Below are 21,730 nucleotides of genomic sequence, written 5' to 3' on the forward strand. Positions count from 1 at the left end.
GCAAAATAGATGAGGGATATAGAATTCCAGATATGCCCTTGTCACCCCTTGGCAAAATTCCAATGTGTGTTACAGGTTGTAATCTGAGAAACTTGTAGGTCTTTTGTTAGTACAATCAACAACATGCACACTAAAAAAACAAAAAAATACTCAAATCCAAGGTCTCAGCCATAGGAACAATATGCATATTTTTGTGTATTTTTGTCTCTCTCCAAGACTGCTCAATATCACTGTTTGTTGGTTTTTATATTTTCTGCCCAGAAGATATTATATTTTGTGTAGTGTTATATGCATTGTGGTTTTAAAAATATGAAAAAATATGCCAGACAATCGGAATGCATCAAAGGGCCCTCCCATTATTTTTTCATATTTTTCTGACCCTTGCCAGCTTCGCTATAATTTTCTATGTCTACTCAATTTTCTAAACTCCACGGTAAATTTGCAATTTGGCGCAGTGTGAGAACTGAGAGTGTGGCTTTGGTGAAGGTTCTTACCGAGAACCTTACAAGAAGCCCCCATGCTGTGTTTATACGGTTATGAATAGGCATCCGGTGATAAAAATTATTCGTAGGAGAGAACCAATATGGTTAATTGAACTTGAAGTATAACGGCTCAAATGAAAAACCCACTCATCTTTGAGTGATTGAACATCCAACCGAGCACTGACACCTTAGGAATAATTGTGAGATGAGTGTTGATGGTGCAAAGTCCAAACGGTTGACTATAGTCCATCCTTTCGATTATACATGTTCACAATTTCAAAGAAGGTAGTTTGACCTCATAATGATAGGATGGCTAAACCCCGAGAAAGTAAATTTCTTGTTTACTTCAAGTGACATATGATGCATCGACTGAGCTCGGGTATGGACTTGATGTATGCACCACGATAATTCTCTTTCGTTAAAATTGTCCAAGTATGACTTCAAAGTTGATTGAAAAAGATGATGTCATTCTGATAATTTTTGAAAGGTCCAATTGTCAGCCAGACTGAGACTAAGATTAGTAAAATCCGTTCGGGATCTTGGGAGTCGATAACTAGTAGACTCGGTATGATTTCAAAGACCAAGTCTGATGGTTCTCCTTCTCTCTCTCTCTCTCTCTCTCTATCTGATCTCAAGAAATTAAAGAATCATCATCGATTACAAAGCCAACATACTTGGCGTCTTTACAATCTGCTTACTGGTTTTAGGTGTGATCCTAATAATTCAATTCTTCTCAGATGGGTGGATGTATTTTGGGTCTGATGAGTTGAAGAAGGAATCGAATTGGATCCCTTCTCTTGGTATTGCCATTGGTTTGAATTTTGATCGAGTTAAAGTCAAACTTCAATCTTCATCATCGTCGTCGTCATTTTATCAATTCCATTGAACCTCAACTCTGATTAGAACTTCGACCAATCATCTGAACAACAAACCGGTAATGGTAAACTCGGGACTTGAAGAAATCAAAAAAGATTGACTGTCGCATCAATTTCCTCTTCAATCAGGCTTACTTTAGGCTTACATACTTCACATTTGTTGATCTTCCTTTCTATTTATTTCACAGCTATTCTCAAAGTGACGATGATGATGGTTTGTTACTTGGCTTTTTGAAATGAGGTCATGAGATCATTTCGAATTCACTCTTGACCGTTCAAAATTCACCTCTTCATCGATTCTTTCTTTTGTTTAAAATGGCTTTCCCTTTTCTCGAAATGACCTTTATCTATCCATCTCATCCTAACAGATAACTCTCTCTCTCACTCTTCTATCCTTTCCTTCTCTCAGTAAAAAAAGCCATCCGAAAAGAGGAAATTGGTTAGATTCGACTTCAGCTTCAATTTCAGATTGGCTAGTGTCTTTTTTCTTTACATTTGATTCTAAATAGTATCAGTGCGCCTGTCATAGATAAATAATATCATCTCGTCTCAAAATGTCTTCAGATTCTTCCTTTACCTCACCGTCTGTTTCTCTTAGGAAGACTTTACCTCGGCGTATCTCTCTTCCTAATATGTCTAATTCACTTTCTTCTCGATCTAACCATGAGGATAGATGGGCTTGGTTAGACCTCAGTGATGATGTTTCGCGTTCAGTTACACCCATGGTTTCTTCAACTTCTGATGACTCCACCGAAAGATCGGAGTGTGGTCTTGATGGTGATGGCGATCGATCGACATCACCTTCTACGAGTCCAACCAGTCCCGCCACAGCCCTTACTCGATCTAGTCATTCGAGCGGAGGCCAAATCCAGTCTGCCAAATGTAATTTCATCTATCTTATTTGCTCCACTTAGATTTTGGCCGACATCTGCTATCTTTTTTTTCTGTCAGTCTTTCGTACTGCCCGCAATCCCTATCCACCTTTAAGCTTTCCAAAAATTCGTGATAGATATCAAAAGGGACCAATTAATCGGTATGTGCAAAACCATGAAGATTCTATTTTTATGGACGCCATACTAAAACGACTTTTTCATCATATACCCAGCACTGCACCGTCCCCGAATGTCTACATACGACCTTTGCCTCCTTCTTTTACGGATGGTGATCTAGAAAAACTTTGTACTTCCGCCACTTTGAAACTCAGCTCAGCTGCTAGACATAAAATCCTCAGTGTCAAAGTGATGGTAGAAGAAGGTGATACCTCGAAAATCGGTGTCTGTAAAGGTGATACTTGATGCCCAGATAATAATCTTATAGATGAATCAGACGTTGAATTGGGTTTTGATCTGTTTTCCTCGATAGGTTATGGTTTTTGCCTCTGGTCTAGCACTCAGGCTGCTTCGATTTGTATCGATGGTCTGCGAGGTGAGGGTTACCAGGCTAGCTTTGCGGTTTGTACCCAATCCCTTTCTACATTTTCTGCATTGCCCTCCGGTGCTTCCATGCTGACTAGCCGTGTATTTGGTTTATGGTGCTCAGCGCGAAACTTCGAGAGGAATGCTTTCCAGTCTTGCTGACCCGTCAAGCGCCAACGTCTACCTTTCGAATTTACCGCATCACTGGGTTGAGCAGGATTTAATTGCTCTTTTCGGAGACACACCCATCTCCTCTGTCAGTGAAATTTACTCTTGGGACACACCACATTGCTATTTGCTGATACTAATCTGCCTGTGGTCTTCTCTCATGCAGATCCGCCTTCTGCGCGAGCGCGACGACGAAAACATGGGCGCTTCTGGTACTAATCGTGGCGTCGGCTTTGTCAGGTAAAATATCTTTCAGTCACTCCTTGAATCATCTCTGTTCAGAGAATTTGTCTCGATGTTGACAATGTTCATCTCATGGTTTATTAAGACTCGTGAGTCGCAAGTTAGCCCTCCATTTCGTTCAGGCGCTACACGGCTTAGCGGTCGATGGAACAGACCATCACATACAATGTAGAATGGCTGATAGCAAAGCCCAAAAGGAGTGAGTTCTCCGCTTGGCATGTGATTGGCAGATTCACTCGCTAACTTTTTTCTTTGAAGATGGAAACGAACTGCGCGCTCTCGCCATGATCTTGATCCTTTCGAAAACATCAATTCACCTGACTTGAAAGTGCATCCCAATTTGAAGTTTTTCTCCGAGACTAGCAACAAAAACCAGCGAATCGACATAACCTCCCCGATCAGTTCTATCAGAAGTCCACAGGATAGTATGAGTCCTTTCTCTGGTACCTTCAGCTCAACGCATGACGGTCAACCAGCTTCTCTCACCGCCACAGCCCCTCCTTTTGTCATGCCTATGTTGTCATCACCTTTCGAAACATCTATGTCTAGTCCATCGGAACCATCGAGCCTCAACGCAACCCCTCCCGCCCCTCCTCCCACCTCACTACCCATCTTGAATGATCATCACAACCATGCATACCACCCACCTGGTGCTCCTCTTAGTTTTTCTCCGCCCACCTGGTACCATACCAATATGTCCTATTCTCAAGCCAGTTTCGTTACACCGTGCAGTCCACAATTTCCGCCCAACGACCAGTTCATGAGACCACAATCTGGTAACACTGCAATCAATTTCTTTTATGTATCTGGAGATCCTCAACAACAGAACTACTCCCATGACTTGCAGATGTACCCAGCCGATCCTTACTCTTGGGAGGCGGTCAGACCTCAAATATATGCGCCTACCACGACTGAATCACATCCCTCACCTGGAATTTGCTTCAGTGGACCCTTCGTCATGCCAAGTCCCACTCAAGGGACCGATCAAGCTCGCTTCGAGACTCAAGGAGTCATTGATTCTGAATCTGAGGCACACGAATAAAAAAATTGAGCACGACTTCAACTCGGCAGCTTAAATTCAAAAGCTTGACTGTTTTAACTTTCCGCTTCGCGGTCATTACTTGTTTTTTTTCATTGATTCAGGTCTTTGCTGTTTTGCATCACTCGAGAAGTTGAAGAAGTGCCTGTGTTTTTCCGCGTTTTTCTATCTTTTGATCTTTTCATGGTGCGTGCGCAAAAAATGAATAAAACTCAAACGAAACGGACGCGTGCACCAAATTTATTTAGAATACTAGCAAATTGTATCATTATATTATTCGAAGAAGGCCGATGCATTTTACTTTGTAAATAGCTTTGGAAGTTCTCCATTGTAATTGAATTGAATTGAGTAGTATTGCGTCCTTCAGAATTGTAATCTTGAGTGAAGATGTTAATTTCCTTGCCGTGTGACTCATTAAGTGATCGAGAGAAACACAAAAGCTTTCTAATCAAACTGGAGGTTGTGACGCGCCTGATTGTATGATGCAAGCGTTTTTGTAACTATCAAGCATCACTTTACCATTTCCTCTGTTGTTATGCGGTTTAGTGGGACTGGTTGCTGGAGGGCTCGGGTGATGCTTCACTCGGAGTCTCATTCCAAGACCAAGTTAATTTGCATGTGATACAGGAGTGTCGTTTGTCTACAGAGGTCTTTCACAGCTAATTTGTTCCGAAGTGCCACAAATCTTGGTTCCCGTTATTTTTTTCCAGCAGGTCAGAGCTTTTATTTAGTTTGCAATGTCAGTAAAACAAGCAATGAGAATGTAGACCTTACAACATACGAGGAAGATACATATATGTACGGTCAATTTGAATTAGAAAAGGGGTGGTCTACCATGCAAAATGTGATATGAAATGATGAGGACCTCACTTCTGGAATCGAAAACAGGATTTACTTCATAATGTATGTTGCTTATTCTGCCTGCTTGTCTGAATCTTTTCGATGTTGAAGGAGATAGAGTGATAAGTTTCACAGAGTAGGAACGTCAAAACGGACACCTCTTGTCCCGGCTGATTGAATGAAGAACTACGCAGGAGGAGCAGTTGCTCCGGCATTACCCTTGCATGCTACAATCTTGACTCGTTTCACTGGACCGACTTGTTCTCCGCCTTCTAACTTGAAAATAGAATCATGTAGAAGAAATGTCCATACCTTTTAAAGTTAAAAATCAGCGTAAGTCTCCAATAGACTGATGATAGTATAACGTGCACGACCTAATTGCGACACACCTCATCGCACAGCCGATAAGTTGATAAATGTCCTTTAATTTGACATTTCGAACGAAGTTGGGTGGATAAGACGTGAGAGGCCGACTTATCGAACTATATCAAGATGATCAATCAACAAAATGAATACAAAAAGGGGTGAGAATCTCGCGAAGGTGGGTGAGTCTAACCTGCTTCAAGACTGTCAAAGCCAATTGTGGATTGATGTGACCACTTTGAATCAACTCGTCCAAGGCATCCGTTAACGCAAGACCGACACTAGTGTTAAACAAAAAGAAACATTAGGGTGCATTTGAAGTATTGAAGTAGACTGGTTAGTGAAGCGATGAGAAAGCAGTCGATTCTGCACACCTCGATCTACGATATAATTCGAAATAGGGAGCGGGATTGTTAGAGGAGCCGTTGGTTGCCATATCGTGAAAGTTGAAAGATTAATTTGACCAATTCGTGATTCTGATCAGTTCGGAGTGAGTTGGAAGGTTCTTAGTTGAAAGGATATAGAACATTCTTCACTCCATTCATGCAAAATCAATTTCAACTTGAGCATACAAAGTGATTTATACATAACACCTAGCCAGAACTCTCGTATGTACTTAAACTAGGCTGAGCGTATATACATAACACCTAACCAAAAAGCTCAAATATTCATAACAGCAGAAGTATGGTCAATTCCTGTAGCTACGGAAGCCGTGACGTGAAGTGACCGCCACCGTTTTTTCAAAACTTCGGTTTTCGGTTTTCGGTTTTTGGTTTTCGGTTTTCGGTTTTCGGTTTTTGGAATTTGGGCATTTCCTTCAATTTTTTTGAAAAGCAACCATGCCTCCCTCTCAATTTACAGTGAGTCGGTCAAACTGCTCGACCGATTCAACTCTTGTGCCTTCAAATATCCAGACTTTGACTCAATCAAACCACATCTCAAATCTCATCAACTTCAATCGTATCAATCAATACCAAAGTATTGTAGTTCAAATTAAACTAATAGATCCTACTACACATCACAGTCGAATTGGCGAGCTCTTATCTCAACACCTGTTGTGTTAACCTTTTAAATTTCTTTGTCAACTTCATATCGAACCACTAATGTTTAAACTACCCATTGCATCAAAAAGCTCCATCGGCTTGCTCTTATCTCAACAAAAAATTGATCCACTCGATCCTACTACACATCACAACTAACTCTGAAAGCTCTTATCTCAACACTCATTGTGTTCACCTTTGAAGTTTCTTCTTTAACTTCTTATCAATCCATTAATTCTTACACTAACTACACATCAAAATGCTGAATTGGCTGGCCCTCATCTGAACAAAAAATTTACATAAGTATCTTCGAATTGCAAAGAGTATAATCACAAATCATGGTGATTACAATCTGGAACCTGATCATTTCACAGAGTTTGTATCACTTACTTATTGATTGTTTTACACAACTTACAACATTTCAATCATGAGGCTGTTTTAAAAAATGTATGCCAAGTATTTTTGATTATTCTGAGTTCTCAAACAATTGAGGTTGATCTTGACAATCACCTCCTCAAAATTCAACCTATTTGGAAAACCAACAGTTTCTTTGATCAGAAAGGTTGTTGATTGATTGAGGGGTAAGGTGATTTGTGACTGTAAATGATACCAAGTTGATTACAAGTTTATTGACTGTGAATGATACCAAGTTGATTACAAGTTTATTGACTGTAAATGATACCAAGTTGATTGAGTGAGTGATAATTGAAACAAGTCTGGACTTTGATAAAAGATACTCAAGCTGGGTGGTGGTGGTGATAGCTAGATTGGTGAAAAGACAAGTGTGAAAAGATAGCTCGGTGGTGGGTGGTGATGTTCGTACATAGCTAGCTGGTGGTGAAAAGACAGATGTGGAAAAAATGCTCGGTGGTGGGTGCTGAGTGAAAATACGAGTGTGGAATAAACCCTTGGTGGTGGTGATGGTGTCAGTTGGTGTTCTCGGTGATGGTAGCCCGTGGTGTGTATCAAAAATTGAAGGACATGCCCAAATTCCAAAAACCGAAAACCGAAAACCGAAAACCGAAGTTTTGAAAAAACGGTGGCGGTCACTTCACGTCACGGCTTCCGTATGTAGCTCTTCCTGCTGAGAGTCGCTGAGTTATCAGAGCGTTTCATCAGCGCATATTTGATCTGTTGCGCTGATGTAAATAGGCTATCTGTTGAGTTGTTCATCAGGGGCAGGTTTTGCAACGCAGAGGTTTCTTTTTTGAACATGATTGGCATGAATCCAGTTCTTGAGGACTTAAATTACACGGTAGGACATGCGGTGTCACAGTGAGTCATCTTTGGATTGATTCACATGTATGAGCTGATCAGATCTGTCGTCATTCCTCAAGTCAGTCGAGCAAAATGGGGGGCTTCATCATTCTCACATTTGGTGTTGATCTACTCGGCACTAGCACACAACTCATACAAGTCTCATTGGAGGGCGCGTTACCAGTTCCGTCATACATTTTTTACAGCGTGAAATATTAAGTTGCGGGGTTGGGTGTTTAGGACAGCATCTGCTGTGGTGAGTCAGATAGGTAGAGGACGGGTGGTGTCAGATAGCTCAGCTTTGGCGAGTGAACTTGTGCAAGGAATCAAGGATGGTAAAGTTGACTTTTCAATTGAATCAAGATTGGGACCCAAGAAATCGTTGTGCCGAAAGTGGAGGGCTATCACAGTACCAGCAGTATCATTATCATCTGCCCTTTATCTGCCTATCTAAACCCGACGTTCCAGTCTTTCCCACGGATTGCAGCCGCAATGTACTTTACTACAAATTTATCTCCAAGTTGTAGTGCGGCACCACTCTATCGGGGACGTAATCGGTGAAATTGCTTCTTAGGAAGAAGGGGAAGTATCAGAGCAATGCGATTGCGGACACCGCATTCCGCTCAAGGTTTACTCAAGTATTGAATTTCCTTCAAGACTTTGCTGCGTGCAAATATAACTTCAATAACAAACAAATATGTAAGCTTGGGGCTATCTATCAGTTTACCACGAGCATCAAGATTCCAACACCGGGTCAAGGATTGTAGTCGTGTGTAGGGGAGTTTACAAGCTCGCGAGTGGCGCTTACGATGATCAGCTTGACCAGTTTGCTCTCAACACTTGAGCGAATTGGGGGGATTTGGGAGAAGCTTTTTTGACTTGACTGTGTCGATACCAGGAATTCGCTCGGCACCGCTGCGGCTTTCAGCTCGCCGGTGGAAGCCGGTACATGCACAGCAATACTCCTTATCTGGCATTCTTGATGCGAATTCTTGACCCACGCTTTTCATGATGAAGCTTGAAAGATCATAAGATTTTATTCTCAACGCGCTGAGCCTGAGGCATATACAAGATACTTATTTTCATCCCGGGTCATTTAAGGTCGTTCATCCAGTTATCTTACGGTCAATGTGGGATATGCCTGTCAAATCTATTAAGCATCTTGTCTTTGTAGAGTGCCGATCGCCATAAGGCCTTGCGCATTTATTGGTACCCATCATCTTCCAATACCTCCCTTTTTCAACACCGAGCTGAACGCGTGCTCATTGTCGTCTTTTCTTCGCTGTGGATGCGCACTGCCTAAGCATTGTTTATTTTACGAATTAAGCACATCGACTCAAAATAAAATCTACACGCTACCTTGAGGCACAGCTTAAAAGGTATAAAGCTGTTGGTAATATTTTGCACCTGTTTGTGTGACTGATATATTCACGGGACATCTTGGTCTCATCACTCTGGATAATCTAGGGTCGTCTTATAGCTTGTTGAACAGCTTCGAGTATCGCCCCTTCGCTCAACCACATATATATATATATCAGGTATAACCACTCAGCTTTGGGAGAATGCCTTCGCACGAACACAAAGCATGCCACGCGCCGAGCAACGCCGACTTGGGTCACCCGCTTTCTATCAACGAGCTCCCGAACAGTGTTGCTTCTCACGCGTCAATACATACCCCGGGCCCTCCTCTACCTCCGCAACGCCCTTCTCCCACTATTGCTTCATTTCAGAGGAATCATGCATCCTTGGTCCAAGATCCTACGGGCACCAAGAGTTCTATCTCACGAGCCGCTTCAATGATATCTCTTCCTGGGGTATCATCTTCAGTCAAAATCCGTGCACCGGTCTATCATCTTTCGTCGCAGAGGTCCTTGGGCTCAATTCAAAATTTGGACTCCGACAATCCAGAAGATATCACCCGAGTTGCTCCCTCTATTCGCACTTTCCACACGCATAATCCTTTACCAACAGACGCCGAGACACAAGCGCAGCTGGCTTGGCTAGGGTATAGACAAGAACTTTTTCGTGACTGGAATTTTTGGTCATCATTATCGTTGTCATGTTTGAACATCGGTACTATACCTGGCTCTGCTATAGGGATGATCACCGCAATGTCCTGGGGTGGACCATCAGTTATATTTTGGGGATACTTGTTGGGAATGGCCGTGATGATTTGCCTCAGTGCAGTGATTGCGGAAATGTCATCCGCTTTTCCTGGTACGTCAAACTTATTTCTGTCTGGATATGATCATCCTGAAACGCTATTTACCATATGCGAAATATGATCTCATCAGCCGCTGGAGCAATGTTAACCTGGTAAAGATTCATATGTCTTTCTTGAGCCAATCTCTTATTCGTTTTGCCTCAACTTACCATATCCCGATATCTTATCTTTCTGTAGGACATTTAAGCTTGCACGGGCGAACCCTCAACTGAGAGATTGGGCGAGATTTATCAGCTGGCTCATAGGGACACTTCTCTTTTTCGCTCATGTGGTCATTCAGGTCGCTCTAACTTCACAATTTAGTAAGCCAATCACTTGGGCCCTCCAATCAAATGAATTTACATTTGGAGCTGACTATGAACTGCTGATATGATAAAAACAGCCTCATTGATTATCAGTACGTTTATTGGGGCTGGCGTCAAATGGAAAGTAGAAGGGTGGCAAAAGTTTCTCATCAATGCAGGATACCTTATCGGTTGTGGCTTCTCCGTCTCGACGTCTACTGCTCGCTCACCTAAACTCTGGATCACCCTTGGCGTCTTTGCGATTTGCCTTTATTTGATTCTCTGTCTTACTCTCATCCTCACCTCCAACGCTAAGGTGGAATTCCCAGACATGTTCAACCGGTTCGAAAATGATACAGATTTTGACAGCGATGGATTCGTATTCTTCATGGGTTGGTCTCTGGTATCATTGGCTTTTGGGGCCGAAGCATCAGCGCATCTAGCCGAAGAAACCAAACAGCCCGCTTCAAATGTGCCCAAAGCCCTCTTCTACAGTACTTTGATTAGTTACGTCCTAGGCTGCATATTAAATGTCGTCCTATCCGCTGTAAGTGTTTCTATTCGAAAAGGTTGGATCGCTTGCTAAAACTTTTCATGTTTTAGACTCTACCGCCACTTGAGGATCGCTCGATGTTAAGGACACATTTAGTGGATTTGATATTCGCACATTGCCCTCGACCGGCGGCGCTATTAATTTTGTGCTGTCTCTTAATTTTAATGTTTCTTGAAGACGTTGCTCAGTTATTTTCCGCAAGTCGATTTACATGGGCCATGGCTCGAGATCGTGGATTTCCTTTTGCACATGTTTGGCGTAAAGTCAGCACTGAACATCGCATTCCTCGAATGGCCACAGGCTTACTGGTTGGATGTAGTATCCTTGCTGCTGCGGTAATCAACATCAAAGCAAACATTTTCACAGAATCTTTGATCACGTCGGCTAGCTATTTACTTCTTGTAAGTCGTCTCAGACTCTCTCTTATCATTTGATTGTAATTACGCGCAACCTCTTATGTTCAAGAATTCAAAAAACTGAGTCTCAAGACTAATTTACTGGTTTGCTTCGTTTGCCACTTGTTGGGTAGATTTGTTATCTCGTACCAGTTGCGATATACTTATGCTGCGACAAGGACGTCCTTCAGTACGATGGAAGGAATGTGTGGAATCTCCGTGGTTTGAGCCGGCCTTGTGCTTGGATCAGTCTTATTTTTCTGACATTTGCACTTTGTCTGATGGCTTGTCCGACCGGTTTACCCATCAGCGCAGGTAAGCCTTTGAGCACGCCTTATGATTTGTCATATTTATCTTAAATTGCAATTCTTGGTTTTTATCTCTAGCTACCTGGTCATGGTCACCTCTCTTTCTTGTTGCTGTAACCGCGTGGGGTACCGCTACCTGGATGATATATGGTCAGGATCGTTATGTGGGGCCGGTCAAATCGATCACACTGTGGACAACAGGCCAAGAGGTCGAGTTTCCTTACAAGAAGACAACCACAAAATTAACCACTCAAGCACCCAAGGCTGGTGAAACGACGGATATTCAAATTCACACGGCTACTGTCCCAGAAAGACGACAAGTAAGTGGCGATGAAGAAGAAGAGGTTCGAACTGTTGCCGAAGATCCCAGCGATGTTTATAGTACTCATATCACTAGCAATAGCTCTTGGCTTGGTACAAGTGTAGGCGGAACTGAAATAGGGAGATAGGAAGTCTTGATGGATAGCGTAGGGTTTGTGGGTCTAGATTTACCGTTGCATCCTTCTCACAAGTTTCGAGACTATCATAAATTTAATTCCTTGTACGACCGCGGTTTTCTGTGTGGTGAACTTCAAAAATGCGTGTTACAATGTTTGGTCATGAGCTCAAATAACGAGATATGCTTTTCAAATTATCGACATGCTCAGTTAGAGTCACTGAAAACCCCACGTACTACACAATACGAACTAGGTACAACATATAATGAGACTTCGGCGAAGTTTCCAATACATTTTGATCGATTTCGTGATCATCCTGACTATTGGGAAGTGGGACACAGTGCGATCAAGTTAAATTGAAGATCATTATCGGCCAGTGCCATGAATTTTTTGACAACCGGAACAACAGCCTATGATCGAAGTGAGCAAAACATGATCAGAATATGTAATAGAAGATCTCCATTGAGAGGGTAAACACACATGCAGCAGGTCTCCTTCCAAGGGGCCATGATCAATGGCAAAGTCTTTCCTTCCGTCCAACTCAATTAACCGATTGCCTTGCGGGGATTTTACAAAGCAAACAAAGTGTAAGAGTACTTCTTCGTCTTCCCCCGGAAGCTATCGACATGTTCAAAAAAGACGCTGCACGTCAGTTTAAGAGAGGGAGACGATGAGCCATCTGGCGGATCGAGTAAATCACACCACCTACTCTTGATTGCCCGGTCCTTGCAGTGCTAGCGTGAACTTTTTCAAGTTCAGAGTCCTCTTCTATAATCTTGGCTCGCTCATATGGGGACTTTCCTTGAAGCCGGCTTATGAGTGACTTGAGTGGACCTGGGGCTACAGAAAAAACGATAACCAAAGCCCGGAACATAAGTTCGAGTCCAAAGGTACAGGTTCATTTAAGGCGTGTCATACCAATGGGAACATCTGGATTGTTAGCTAGGGCGTGCAGAAGTCCCATAGTGCCACAAGCGTTGCCAATGGTCTGTCTGTTGATGAAGGAACAACTTGGTCAGTGGTGTAATGAGCATGTATGCGCGGTTGCAGGTATTGGGGGAATTTGTGAAGGCTTAACTTGATAAACAACACCTCATCCAATTTCTTAAGCTCATCTGCATCACTTTCAGCTCGCTCCTTCGAAACGCGCGCGTTCTCCTCCGCGCGAAAAGTCTCGTATTTCTCAGTTATCGGGAATAGCATCAACACCGCATAAACAGGGGTAGGAATCATGCCCAGAAGTTCTTCGTCTAGCCCATAGATATCTGTGAAAGAGACTGAGTCGATCGACAACCCAAGGGCTTTACAAAAGTATCAATGAGAAACAAAGATCAAGACGTCAGATTGATGGCAGTAGTGATTCCTAGGCTCCTTCAAAGCAAGCTAGGAAAGGTTGAAACCTAGTCATTGATCGAACCTGATGACCATTCATTCATCACTTCAGGGTTGGACTCCAAAGGAAGCCATCGCATCTTGCCAAAGTGACTGGAAGCTCTGACGAAAAAGTTCTTACGCTCAAGTTGTGGAGACTGGAGACCGAATATAAATATAAGAGAAAGGACGCAACGCGGCCCTTCGACTCTGACCCAGCGAGCTGAGTCGTAGACTGTAGTAGGGCCCGCCGCGGGCGTCGTAAGGCTCGATTGAAGTGCAGGCTCATGGTCATATGAAGAGCGCGCCCTTCGCGCACTGCATAAGCATGTCAATCCGGAGGCTGAGCAACATACATATCCAATGTTATGTTATTGTGGTTGAAGATGAAAGTTTCACTTCAATATCTCCTTACCCATCTTAATTGAATATGGACAGGAGATCTGATGCCCAATTCAAGCGGGTTGATGCATCTCCAGGCATGTAAACAGGTGTGTATCTTGAGAATAAAGAAAGAAGGATAAAGGGAAATATTAAGAATACTAACAAGACCGGAGAAATTTTTATTAGATCCCTGGCATTCCACCTCCATAAAACCTTGTATGAGTAGTGAGGTATGCTATGTAGAAGTGTTTAAATGTTCCTTTTGGCGGACATAATTTTGGTTCATATTGATCTCACTGACACCACTCTTCCTCACCTGCTTCATTCATAAGTGCTAAATATTGACAAACTTCTTAGTACCATCATTGACATCACTTGCAGATGTCAGCTCATTGGATCAAAGGCTTGAATATGCTCACGTTTTTCTTTAATCCACTTGTGTTTGATTCATGGTTGAATTAAATTACCAGCAATCTCAATTTGAGATTGATTAAATTGCACTTCGCTTCAATTGTACTATGTTGAGAAGTGTTTGATATCTAAAGGGTGGTGTCGCAAGCGGTTTGCTCCCGAGTGGTACATTCTACCCGTGTACCCAGTTTTATGAGGGTGCAATTTGTGAATCGCGTTTTTGAAAGTCATCCTACAAAGGATGAAATTTGAAGAGAAGTTGACTGCAGTCTAAACGAGCGGTTGTACCATTATCTGCACATGAGCAAGTAAAGAATTACTTTGACAAGCCAAGACTAGAGCCCAAGTTTATTTAGCCAGTTTGAAAAAGGTAGATGAATTCAGGATTTTTTAAACAAGAGACTCAAAAGGAACTTGAATCTATAAGTACTATATGATTGATAAATGTAAAAGAAGACTATAATACAATCACAATTTTTATGCCAAAACCTATATAAGCGCGAAGGCGTTCATCCAGAGAATGGTCAATACTATTGTCAATATTGAATCGAGTGTTAAACAAATTAACATATTGTTTGGGTTGAATATCTATTATGCAAAGAAGACTTGCTAAAATGAAGTGGTACAGGATGTGCGCTAGCACGTGAAAAAAAACGTGTATAATGAAAGCGCTGGATTGAAGTGCAACCGCGTTTGAGCGGAAGCATACAGATAAACAAAAAAGCTGAAACTCAGGTTGGGCTTAAACCCAAAAAGCGTGGCCTAATAATTGGGATGATCAAGGTTATAGGGCTATGATTTCATCGCATGTTGCATGAGAGCACATGATAGTAGTCCCAACATGCTCGTTGTACGATATGACTGGTGTATGTGTCGGTTGAGGACTGCATAGTATAAAATGAAAGGTGGTCACTATGATGAAACGCTTCAAGAAGGGAACATATCTACTAACCCATGATTAAGAAATTCTTGATCAATGATGGACAAAGTTTCTGAGCTCAAGCTCCAGGCACACGATCGACATTGTACGTCGGGTGGCGAGGACTGAGTGGGTCCTAAACCTGAAGTATGGCATGCAGGGCATATAGCCGGCGAGGTCGTCAAAATGTCTCCCAGACTACGCCAAGCATCCGAGGCTTGTTGTTGGCCAAGCTGGGGATTGTAATCGTCGCAATTAAGGGCGTTTTCGCCCGATTGATAGGCAGCGTAGATTTGGGATGGGTCAGAATCTTCATCTGGAGGAAGTTCGTCGTATTGTTCGCCCATCATTTCTGTAGATACGATGCAGTCCGCCAAGCTTATCAATGAGGGATAGAACAAACTATAATATCAAAACCAGAGCCATTCCTGACCTTCTTCTGCGATCAATTCATCGGGGTTCAACTGCTCTTCATTCAATCCATGTGTCCATCGTCGTCGAGCATTGAAATTCTCTTTGCGATCTGTAGCTTCTAGAATTGCAAATTCCTCAGCTGTCCAATCACCATCTGCCATCTGATCAGTTCCTCCCGGAAGGAAACCCTCTAACAAGATCCTGCGAGACGTGAGCAAGCCTTTGCGTTGATTCTCTCTTATTCGACTAGCCGCTTGTTGCCTCAATCGGGATGGAGATGAAGATCCTTGAGGCGAAGAAAAGCGGGATTTGAAGGCCCTCTTAGAGCCAGGCGTAGGTGAGCTCGAAGGAGGATCACTCGTTTGAGATGGTGAAGACCGATGTGATGAATGAAAGATAGGTTGTTTGAAACTGGCGGATCGATGCGATTTGGTGGTGTCGAGACCCGAATGAGCAGAGTGAATCATATTGTTCGGAAAAGTACGTGGAGCAGCCAATGTGGGGAGCCAACTAGGACCTGGGCTACTAGATGCTGATGGATGGAAATTACCGATCGAAGGCTGTCCAAGATGAGAAAGATTAGATTGTACGAAGGTATCTTCCAATTGCATCTCAGTGTCATCGCTAGCAGGTTCAGGTTCAATTAGATCGGAAAGAGGCATGTATCCTTTGCCAGACACTGGACTTGAAGCCATTGGTGGATCGCAAGACGAGGAAACGTAAGAAACAGGTGAAGAAGATCGAGTGCAATGAGTTACGAGCGGTGAGCTGACGAGCGGGGCATAGTGTGTTGGTGAGGAGGGAAGACGATCTAGAGGTCGAGGTTTGGACGCGTGTCGACGAAAGCTCATGTTTGGGTTGGAGAAAGTTGTAGCCTGTAGGTCGTAGGATATGATGATGGTGGTGTTTCTCAAACTAAAATCAAGGAACAAGGCACGGTCAGCTCAAGCCTCAGAGAGAGAAAACACTCACGATGCATGACCTCAGCTTAACACGGTACAGCCTCGATACGTCATCTCGGACCCTATACACGGTACATGCCAAGCCCCAGAGATCCGGCTATCACTTCACTGGAAGTCGGTACCAGTATTGACAATGGGTCGGAAACGTAAATAGTACCCCCATGACTCTTTAGCAGACCACCCTCCCATTTTTATTCCCTGTAATCTGTTGCTTTAGTTGGTTGCCTTTGATCTATTTTGGCAATTTTTTAGTTTCTTTAAGTTGCTCTCAGTTTCTTGGTTATCTGCTCTCGTTTGATTTATACTGGTTCTAAAAAAAGAGATTATTATTACTATTGTTATCATTTAAAAAGTACTTGTTGGTATCAGTTTGTGGTTATTTTTTTATCTGAATTTTTATCTTTGTGGTTGTTATGTTATTGGTCAAGTTATTTTGTTGTGGTTATGTTTCAGCTTCCACCCCGTAGGGTCTTATGTTTTTTTCATTCAACAGCAATTCATAACCCTAAGCAACTTGCCTTGGGATTTGCTCAAACCTCTGCCTGATTTGCAGCTGTTCTTTGATTGGTTGCTTCACTTACAATTTTTTTATACTTTTTTTAACATTGTTGTCTTTTGTAACCAGATGCTCTTGGGTCTTGGATACATCCTACATTGAATGTTCTGTGGGAGTGTTGTAGTGCCACAATAAGGGCTTGTAACAATGAGTTATCTATGTTGGTCCCAATAATACCGAAGAGCATCTGCAACTGTTTGCGTTAAAATTGTACTTATTTGACCTAAAGTTATAAATGTGCTGGTGTTGAATTCAAGTAATTAACTGAGCAACTATGAATTAAATAGAGAAACAAGATATATCAGGATCTGGAAGTTTATTTATTGGGAAAGAAGAAGGTGAAGATTAAATATGTGTATGTTGACTGGATTTAATTTCAAGGAAGTGCTAAGGGACTATCTTAATGAGTGGAACATATAGAGAACAGTGAGTTTTTTATATATGCTGGACTTGGTAAACAAGAACATTAACGGTTACTTTGAAATTCAGGTTGGTAGAAAATTGATGCCTCTCCTTCTTGTTTGCTAAGAAGGCGGGCTTTTTATATTTTTCTATGCTCCTAGGTAAACTGGTAGTTGTAGACTTGGAGCTCTTACTTCCTGTTGTCATTGGTGAGTTTTACGTGATATGTGAGTGCTGAGGATTGGTTCCTTGACTCTTCCTCCCGTGATCATTTACGTGAATTAATATCATTAGTAATATTTTCTCATACTAATATATTTACATAGATAATTTATCACTAATCACGCCGGGCAAATTGAGGTCATGGAGTGAATACAGGTTGCGCAGCCATGTTGAAAACAGAAAATATTTTCGCACCCTGAGTCATGTCACAGCTGCATGACATGTCTTCATGTATTGCACCCCCACCAGTCACACAAGTGACATGGGTACCTGGCCCACAATAATGGGCCAATACAGACCTCATGAGAGGCTTATAGCTATGTGACATATACATCTCAGTACGTACTCAAATACACCAGGGGGTAAATCGCACCGCGCAATAACCGTTTTTGGAGCCGCTCAGAAACGTCAGACTTTTAATTTAGTCAAAACCTTTCTGAGACGTTTTCAACGTTTCGGTCACAAAGGCGGTACCCACCACCGCACGATGCGGTGGAAGGAAACCGCCTTTGTGACCTCTGGTCACGGTGGGTGGAACCGTGACCAGGGGTTCCTGGAGCGTTCTGTGAGAAACCGGAGGAACCGCTGGCTCCGGTTGCTCATGCCGTTCCAGGAACGTATTCGAGGTACACACCAACAAAAGAACAGAACCCCGGGGACTCGAACCCCTGCCTGTGGCCAAAAAAACACTAAAATCAGGGGCATCACTACCCAGATGGTTTATAGCAACCATAACTACATCTTCTCCGGTCGATTTATCACAGAAATCCCACAAGCTTTATCCTCACTTTGCAATTCACTTTTAAACCTCAACAACCTTACCATCATTGATCTTTCTACAACACATTCGGTGGTAGATGTGTAGACTCTATGGTCCCTTTTCTTTCTTCCCATTCACCTTTAGAAGAGCTCAGACTTGCAAACAATGGTCTTGGTCCAGCCGGTGCGACAGTCATTGCTGACGCAGAGAATTTTTCGCAAGTTACCTCAGTCTCGCTCAACAGGGGAGACCGCCTTTGCCCCGCGGTGACCGTTTCCACACGGTTACTGTTCAGTTCGACACCGATTTCAGCCGGTGTCGAAGAAACCACTTCACAACTGCATCAGCCAACGTTCTCAAACGGTGGCTGACATGCGGCTCGTTCCTGAACGGTTCGCGGAACAGTGTCCGAAACGGCATCGGCGACACCGGTTCCAGCGGTTCCTGAGCGGTTCTATTCACCAAAACTTTGGGAACAAAACTGGAACCGGCCGAGGCCGAGGACCATTACCCCCTGGTGTACATGTGATTGGTATGATTGATACAGAGTGTGTACAGGATAATGAGTCCTGCATGCGTGACAGGTGCCCCAGGTCCTGGCATACATTCAGGACTGTGCAACTTGTATGCACTGCATGACCTGAATTTGCCCGGCGTGAATTGTACTTAATAATATTTGAAAATATGCCAGATGACTTGTCTGTCTGTGTCTATTAGGATTATCTTGGCTATCTTACTCCCCTGCATACTAATTGTTAGCTTGTATGTATTCATAGTGATTCTTTTACTCTCATTAGTATGTAAGTGATTGCATTAATATTTTTTAACTAGCTTGTAGTTGAGATATGTATTTTTCCCGTTATGATGCTGCTGAACACTTCCATTCTTTGTTTGTGTTAATTCTTGTAGACCTTCAAAACTGTTAGAGCTATAGGTCAGCTCACGTCGCTTCACCTGCACTGCCAGCATAGATGCCTCGGGTTGAGAAATCCGAGGCATCATCGGAGGCAAATCCTCGGACAAACCTTGTCCGAGGTATTTGCCCGAGGTATTTTTTTGCCCTGAGAATTACCTCGGATCAAAACCTCGGGAAGCTTCTGTCCGAGGTTTTGCATCCGAGGATACCTCGGATTTTGTAATCCGAGGTAAATATGTTGGTGGTGCTGGTCCGAGAACAAATCAATCTTCAATAGTGAAGAAAGGGATGGACCGGGTGGAGCAGGAACTATATAAGATATCTAGCCTAACTCTCTACAAGCATATGCTAATACGCATGCAGGATTTGGACTAGTCATGTACCGCATACAGAACTCAACAGAAACTAGGTCATTAAGTTGTGTTCAATAATTCATATGTATTCTTTTATAACTTATTGAATCTTTGAAACTAGATCCCTAAGGTGTGTTTGTAGAGAATTATTATCTTGGTTTGTATATCTATTCACCTGTGTATGTACAAAAAAGGTAAAGCCTTTTGATTGTGAAGTTCTTTTGGTGTTTTCTATGCTTGAAACACTCAAGGACTGACACTTCTTCTGATGATACCTGTCAAGTCATTAATTTGAGATATTGTCATTGTGATGTTGATTTTTGAGCTCAAAACCCAAAATTTGTTTAGCTGGTCCAGTTGTAGTACACAGTATATTTTTTCTACTGTAGCATATCTATTCTAGTGATCACATTGTCCAACTCCTTCAGGGGAATTCTCTTTGAATATGTAGTTTCACTCAGTCAGCCAATTCACATGAATGTGAGACATGTGCCTTGCAAAAACAATCAAGTTTTAGCTGCATCATCAAAAGGAAGGATTTCTCTTGTTGAATTAAAAGCTTTATTTCATTCACATGTCACAATTTATGAACCTTGATGTTCTATTTTATCTCTTTCTCATTTTTATAAACATGTCAATTTTGTAACAGTTTTGCTCATCATGATTGTTTGTACATAATCATTCTAAACCCAACTTTACTCATCTTGTATTGCTTATAGACCTGGAAGATAATAAAATAGGGAATTCAGAGGTGATCTGATAAGAATCACTTATTAGTGATGTAGACAAGCGCTATGGCTGAGTTATCACTAAGGAGTGATGAAGAAGACTAATCACCTGTTGGAAGGTGGCACAATAAAAGAGTAACAATGATTGAGTGAGAAAACAACAGTGATACGCAAACATTGGATCTTTATATATCAATAGTCCTTCTGGACATAGGTTAGGTAAGTATTAGGTTTTGCTTCTCTCATGCGCTGCTTTGGGACAAGGTAAAACATACAAAGTAATGAAGTGAAAGAGAAAGAGACGAGAAACGTATGATGCTATGACCAATGCGGAAGTGGTTGTTATGAGTCTTGATAGGATGTTGATATTGTGATTAGAAATTTAACAGAAGAGCAGCAAATTTGAAAGTCTTCTTCTGTATTATCATTGGATGAAGGTGAGGATTTCAATTCATGGGATAGAAAATAGATTCAAGTTTTGAATTCTGTATCCTTTCAACTCCCTGCTCTGGCAGGTATGCTCTTATTCTATTTTATCTCGTGACTTGTTTTGTTTGATTATTTTTGTATGCATTGAAAATGTCAAACTAATCCAAGTTCTTCTCTAAGAACACAAAACCATGATCATATCCCTGCACCACAGCTCCATACAGGGGTGTAGATAGTACTGCTGGGACCCGGCAGACATTGTGCATCCTTCTACATGGATAAATAAGGTTTACAGAGAAAATTATACAAGGTGGTAGAGGATATATGGGCAATTTTTTGTATTGTACTCAAATATTCAAGCATTTCTCAAAGAAATTTGAAAAAGCCATATCTTAGCACTTAGGTTCTGTGCAGAGGTGTGCATATTACTACTGGGATCCACCAGTCATTGCACATCTTTCTACAGCAAGAAGGGAGGCTACAGAGAAAAATCATCAGCTTTGTTGGAAGGCCTTTTTGAAATGTTTTAGAAATGTGATTTTTTCAAAGAAGTTTTGAATTGTAAGGTCTCTGTACAGAGGTGTACATATAACCATCAGGCTACGCCTGACATTTTGCATGTGTGTATGGGCATAAACCTGGTTTACGGAAACAAATCTTCTGAAAATATAAAAAAATTGTCACATTTTCCTGGACCTTTCTCAGTAATTCTATTCTAAAAATGAAACATTGTCAAGAAAATTGGTTTGCAGAACTGTCCAGATGGTTGCAGGCACTATCTTAAGTTCTTTTGAAATTTCTCTGAAATTTGCTTGAAGTTCCTCCAAAATCACTTTGTGAACTTCCAATCTTCACTGTATTTTCTTCTTGTGAGAAGCCAAAAAAAACTGAACGTCTCCAAAGGAGAGAGCTACCAGATTTGTTTCTGGAGGGGGGGGAGACACAGATTTTTCACCCTCAGAGCATCCACACCCAGTTGT

General features: G+C 42.1%; 5 protein-coding genes across 5 annotated transcripts; 2 read left to right on the plus strand and 3 right to left on the minus strand.

Moving 5' to 3' along the window:
• Positions 1-1,989: 1,989 nt before the first annotated feature.
• Positions 1,990-4,225, plus strand: MELLADRAFT_94958 (uncharacterized protein; the record flags this gene model as incomplete). Its single annotated transcript, XM_007417640.1, has 8 exons — positions 1,990-2,239; positions 2,309-2,390; positions 2,463-2,641; positions 2,720-2,808; positions 2,897-3,028; positions 3,107-3,180; positions 3,278-3,382; positions 3,442-4,225. 8 exons carry the CDS (start codon positions 1,990-1,992, stop codon positions 4,223-4,225), a joined length of 1,695 nt encoding a protein of 564 aa, XP_007417702.1.
• Positions 4,226-4,970: 745 nt separating this feature from the next.
• On the minus strand, positions 4,971-5,963 carry MELLADRAFT_73472 (uncharacterized protein; the record flags this gene model as incomplete). The annotated part of the gene is made up of 4 exons (XM_007417627.1): positions 4,971-5,374; positions 5,452-5,544; positions 5,619-5,706; positions 5,800-5,963. The coding sequence occupies 4 exons, from the start codon at positions 5,859-5,861 to the stop codon at positions 5,249-5,251; spliced, it is 369 nt and encodes a 122-aa protein (XP_007417689.1).
• Positions 5,964-9,284: 3,321 nt separating this feature from the next.
• MELLADRAFT_113062 (uncharacterized protein) lies at positions 9,285-11,935 on the plus strand (the record flags this gene model as incomplete). The annotated part of the gene is made up of 7 exons (XM_007417654.1): positions 9,285-9,939; positions 10,017-10,038; positions 10,124-10,248; positions 10,329-10,777; positions 10,834-11,184; positions 11,313-11,493; positions 11,565-11,935. 7 exons carry the CDS (start codon positions 9,285-9,287, stop codon positions 11,933-11,935), a joined length of 2,154 nt encoding a protein of 717 aa, XP_007417716.1.
• A 308-nt stretch (positions 11,936-12,243) lies between these two features.
• Positions 12,244-13,395, minus strand: MELLADRAFT_40503 (uncharacterized protein; the record flags this gene model as incomplete). The annotated part of the gene is made up of 6 exons (XM_007417613.1): positions 12,244-12,333; positions 12,404-12,541; positions 12,633-12,763; positions 12,842-12,911; positions 13,016-13,224; positions 13,341-13,395. 6 exons carry the CDS (start codon positions 13,393-13,395, stop codon positions 12,244-12,246), a joined length of 693 nt encoding a protein of 230 aa, XP_007417675.1.
• Positions 13,396-15,016: 1,621 nt separating this feature from the next.
• MELLADRAFT_68895 (uncharacterized protein) lies at positions 15,017-16,573 on the minus strand (the record flags this gene model as incomplete). Its single annotated transcript, XM_007417622.1, has 4 exons — positions 15,017-15,360; positions 15,442-16,297; positions 16,395-16,446; positions 16,494-16,573. 4 exons carry the CDS (start codon positions 16,571-16,573, stop codon positions 15,017-15,019), a joined length of 1,332 nt encoding a protein of 443 aa, XP_007417684.1.
• Between the last annotated feature and the right edge of the window lie 5,157 nt (positions 16,574-21,730).

This window comes from Melampsora larici-populina (assembly GCF_000204055.1).
Source record: "Melampsora larici-populina 98AG31 unplaced genomic scaffold MELLAscaffold_76, whole genome shotgun sequence".
NCBI classification, from domain to species: domain Eukaryota; kingdom Fungi; phylum Basidiomycota; class Pucciniomycetes; order Pucciniales; family Melampsoraceae; genus Melampsora; species Melampsora laricis-populina.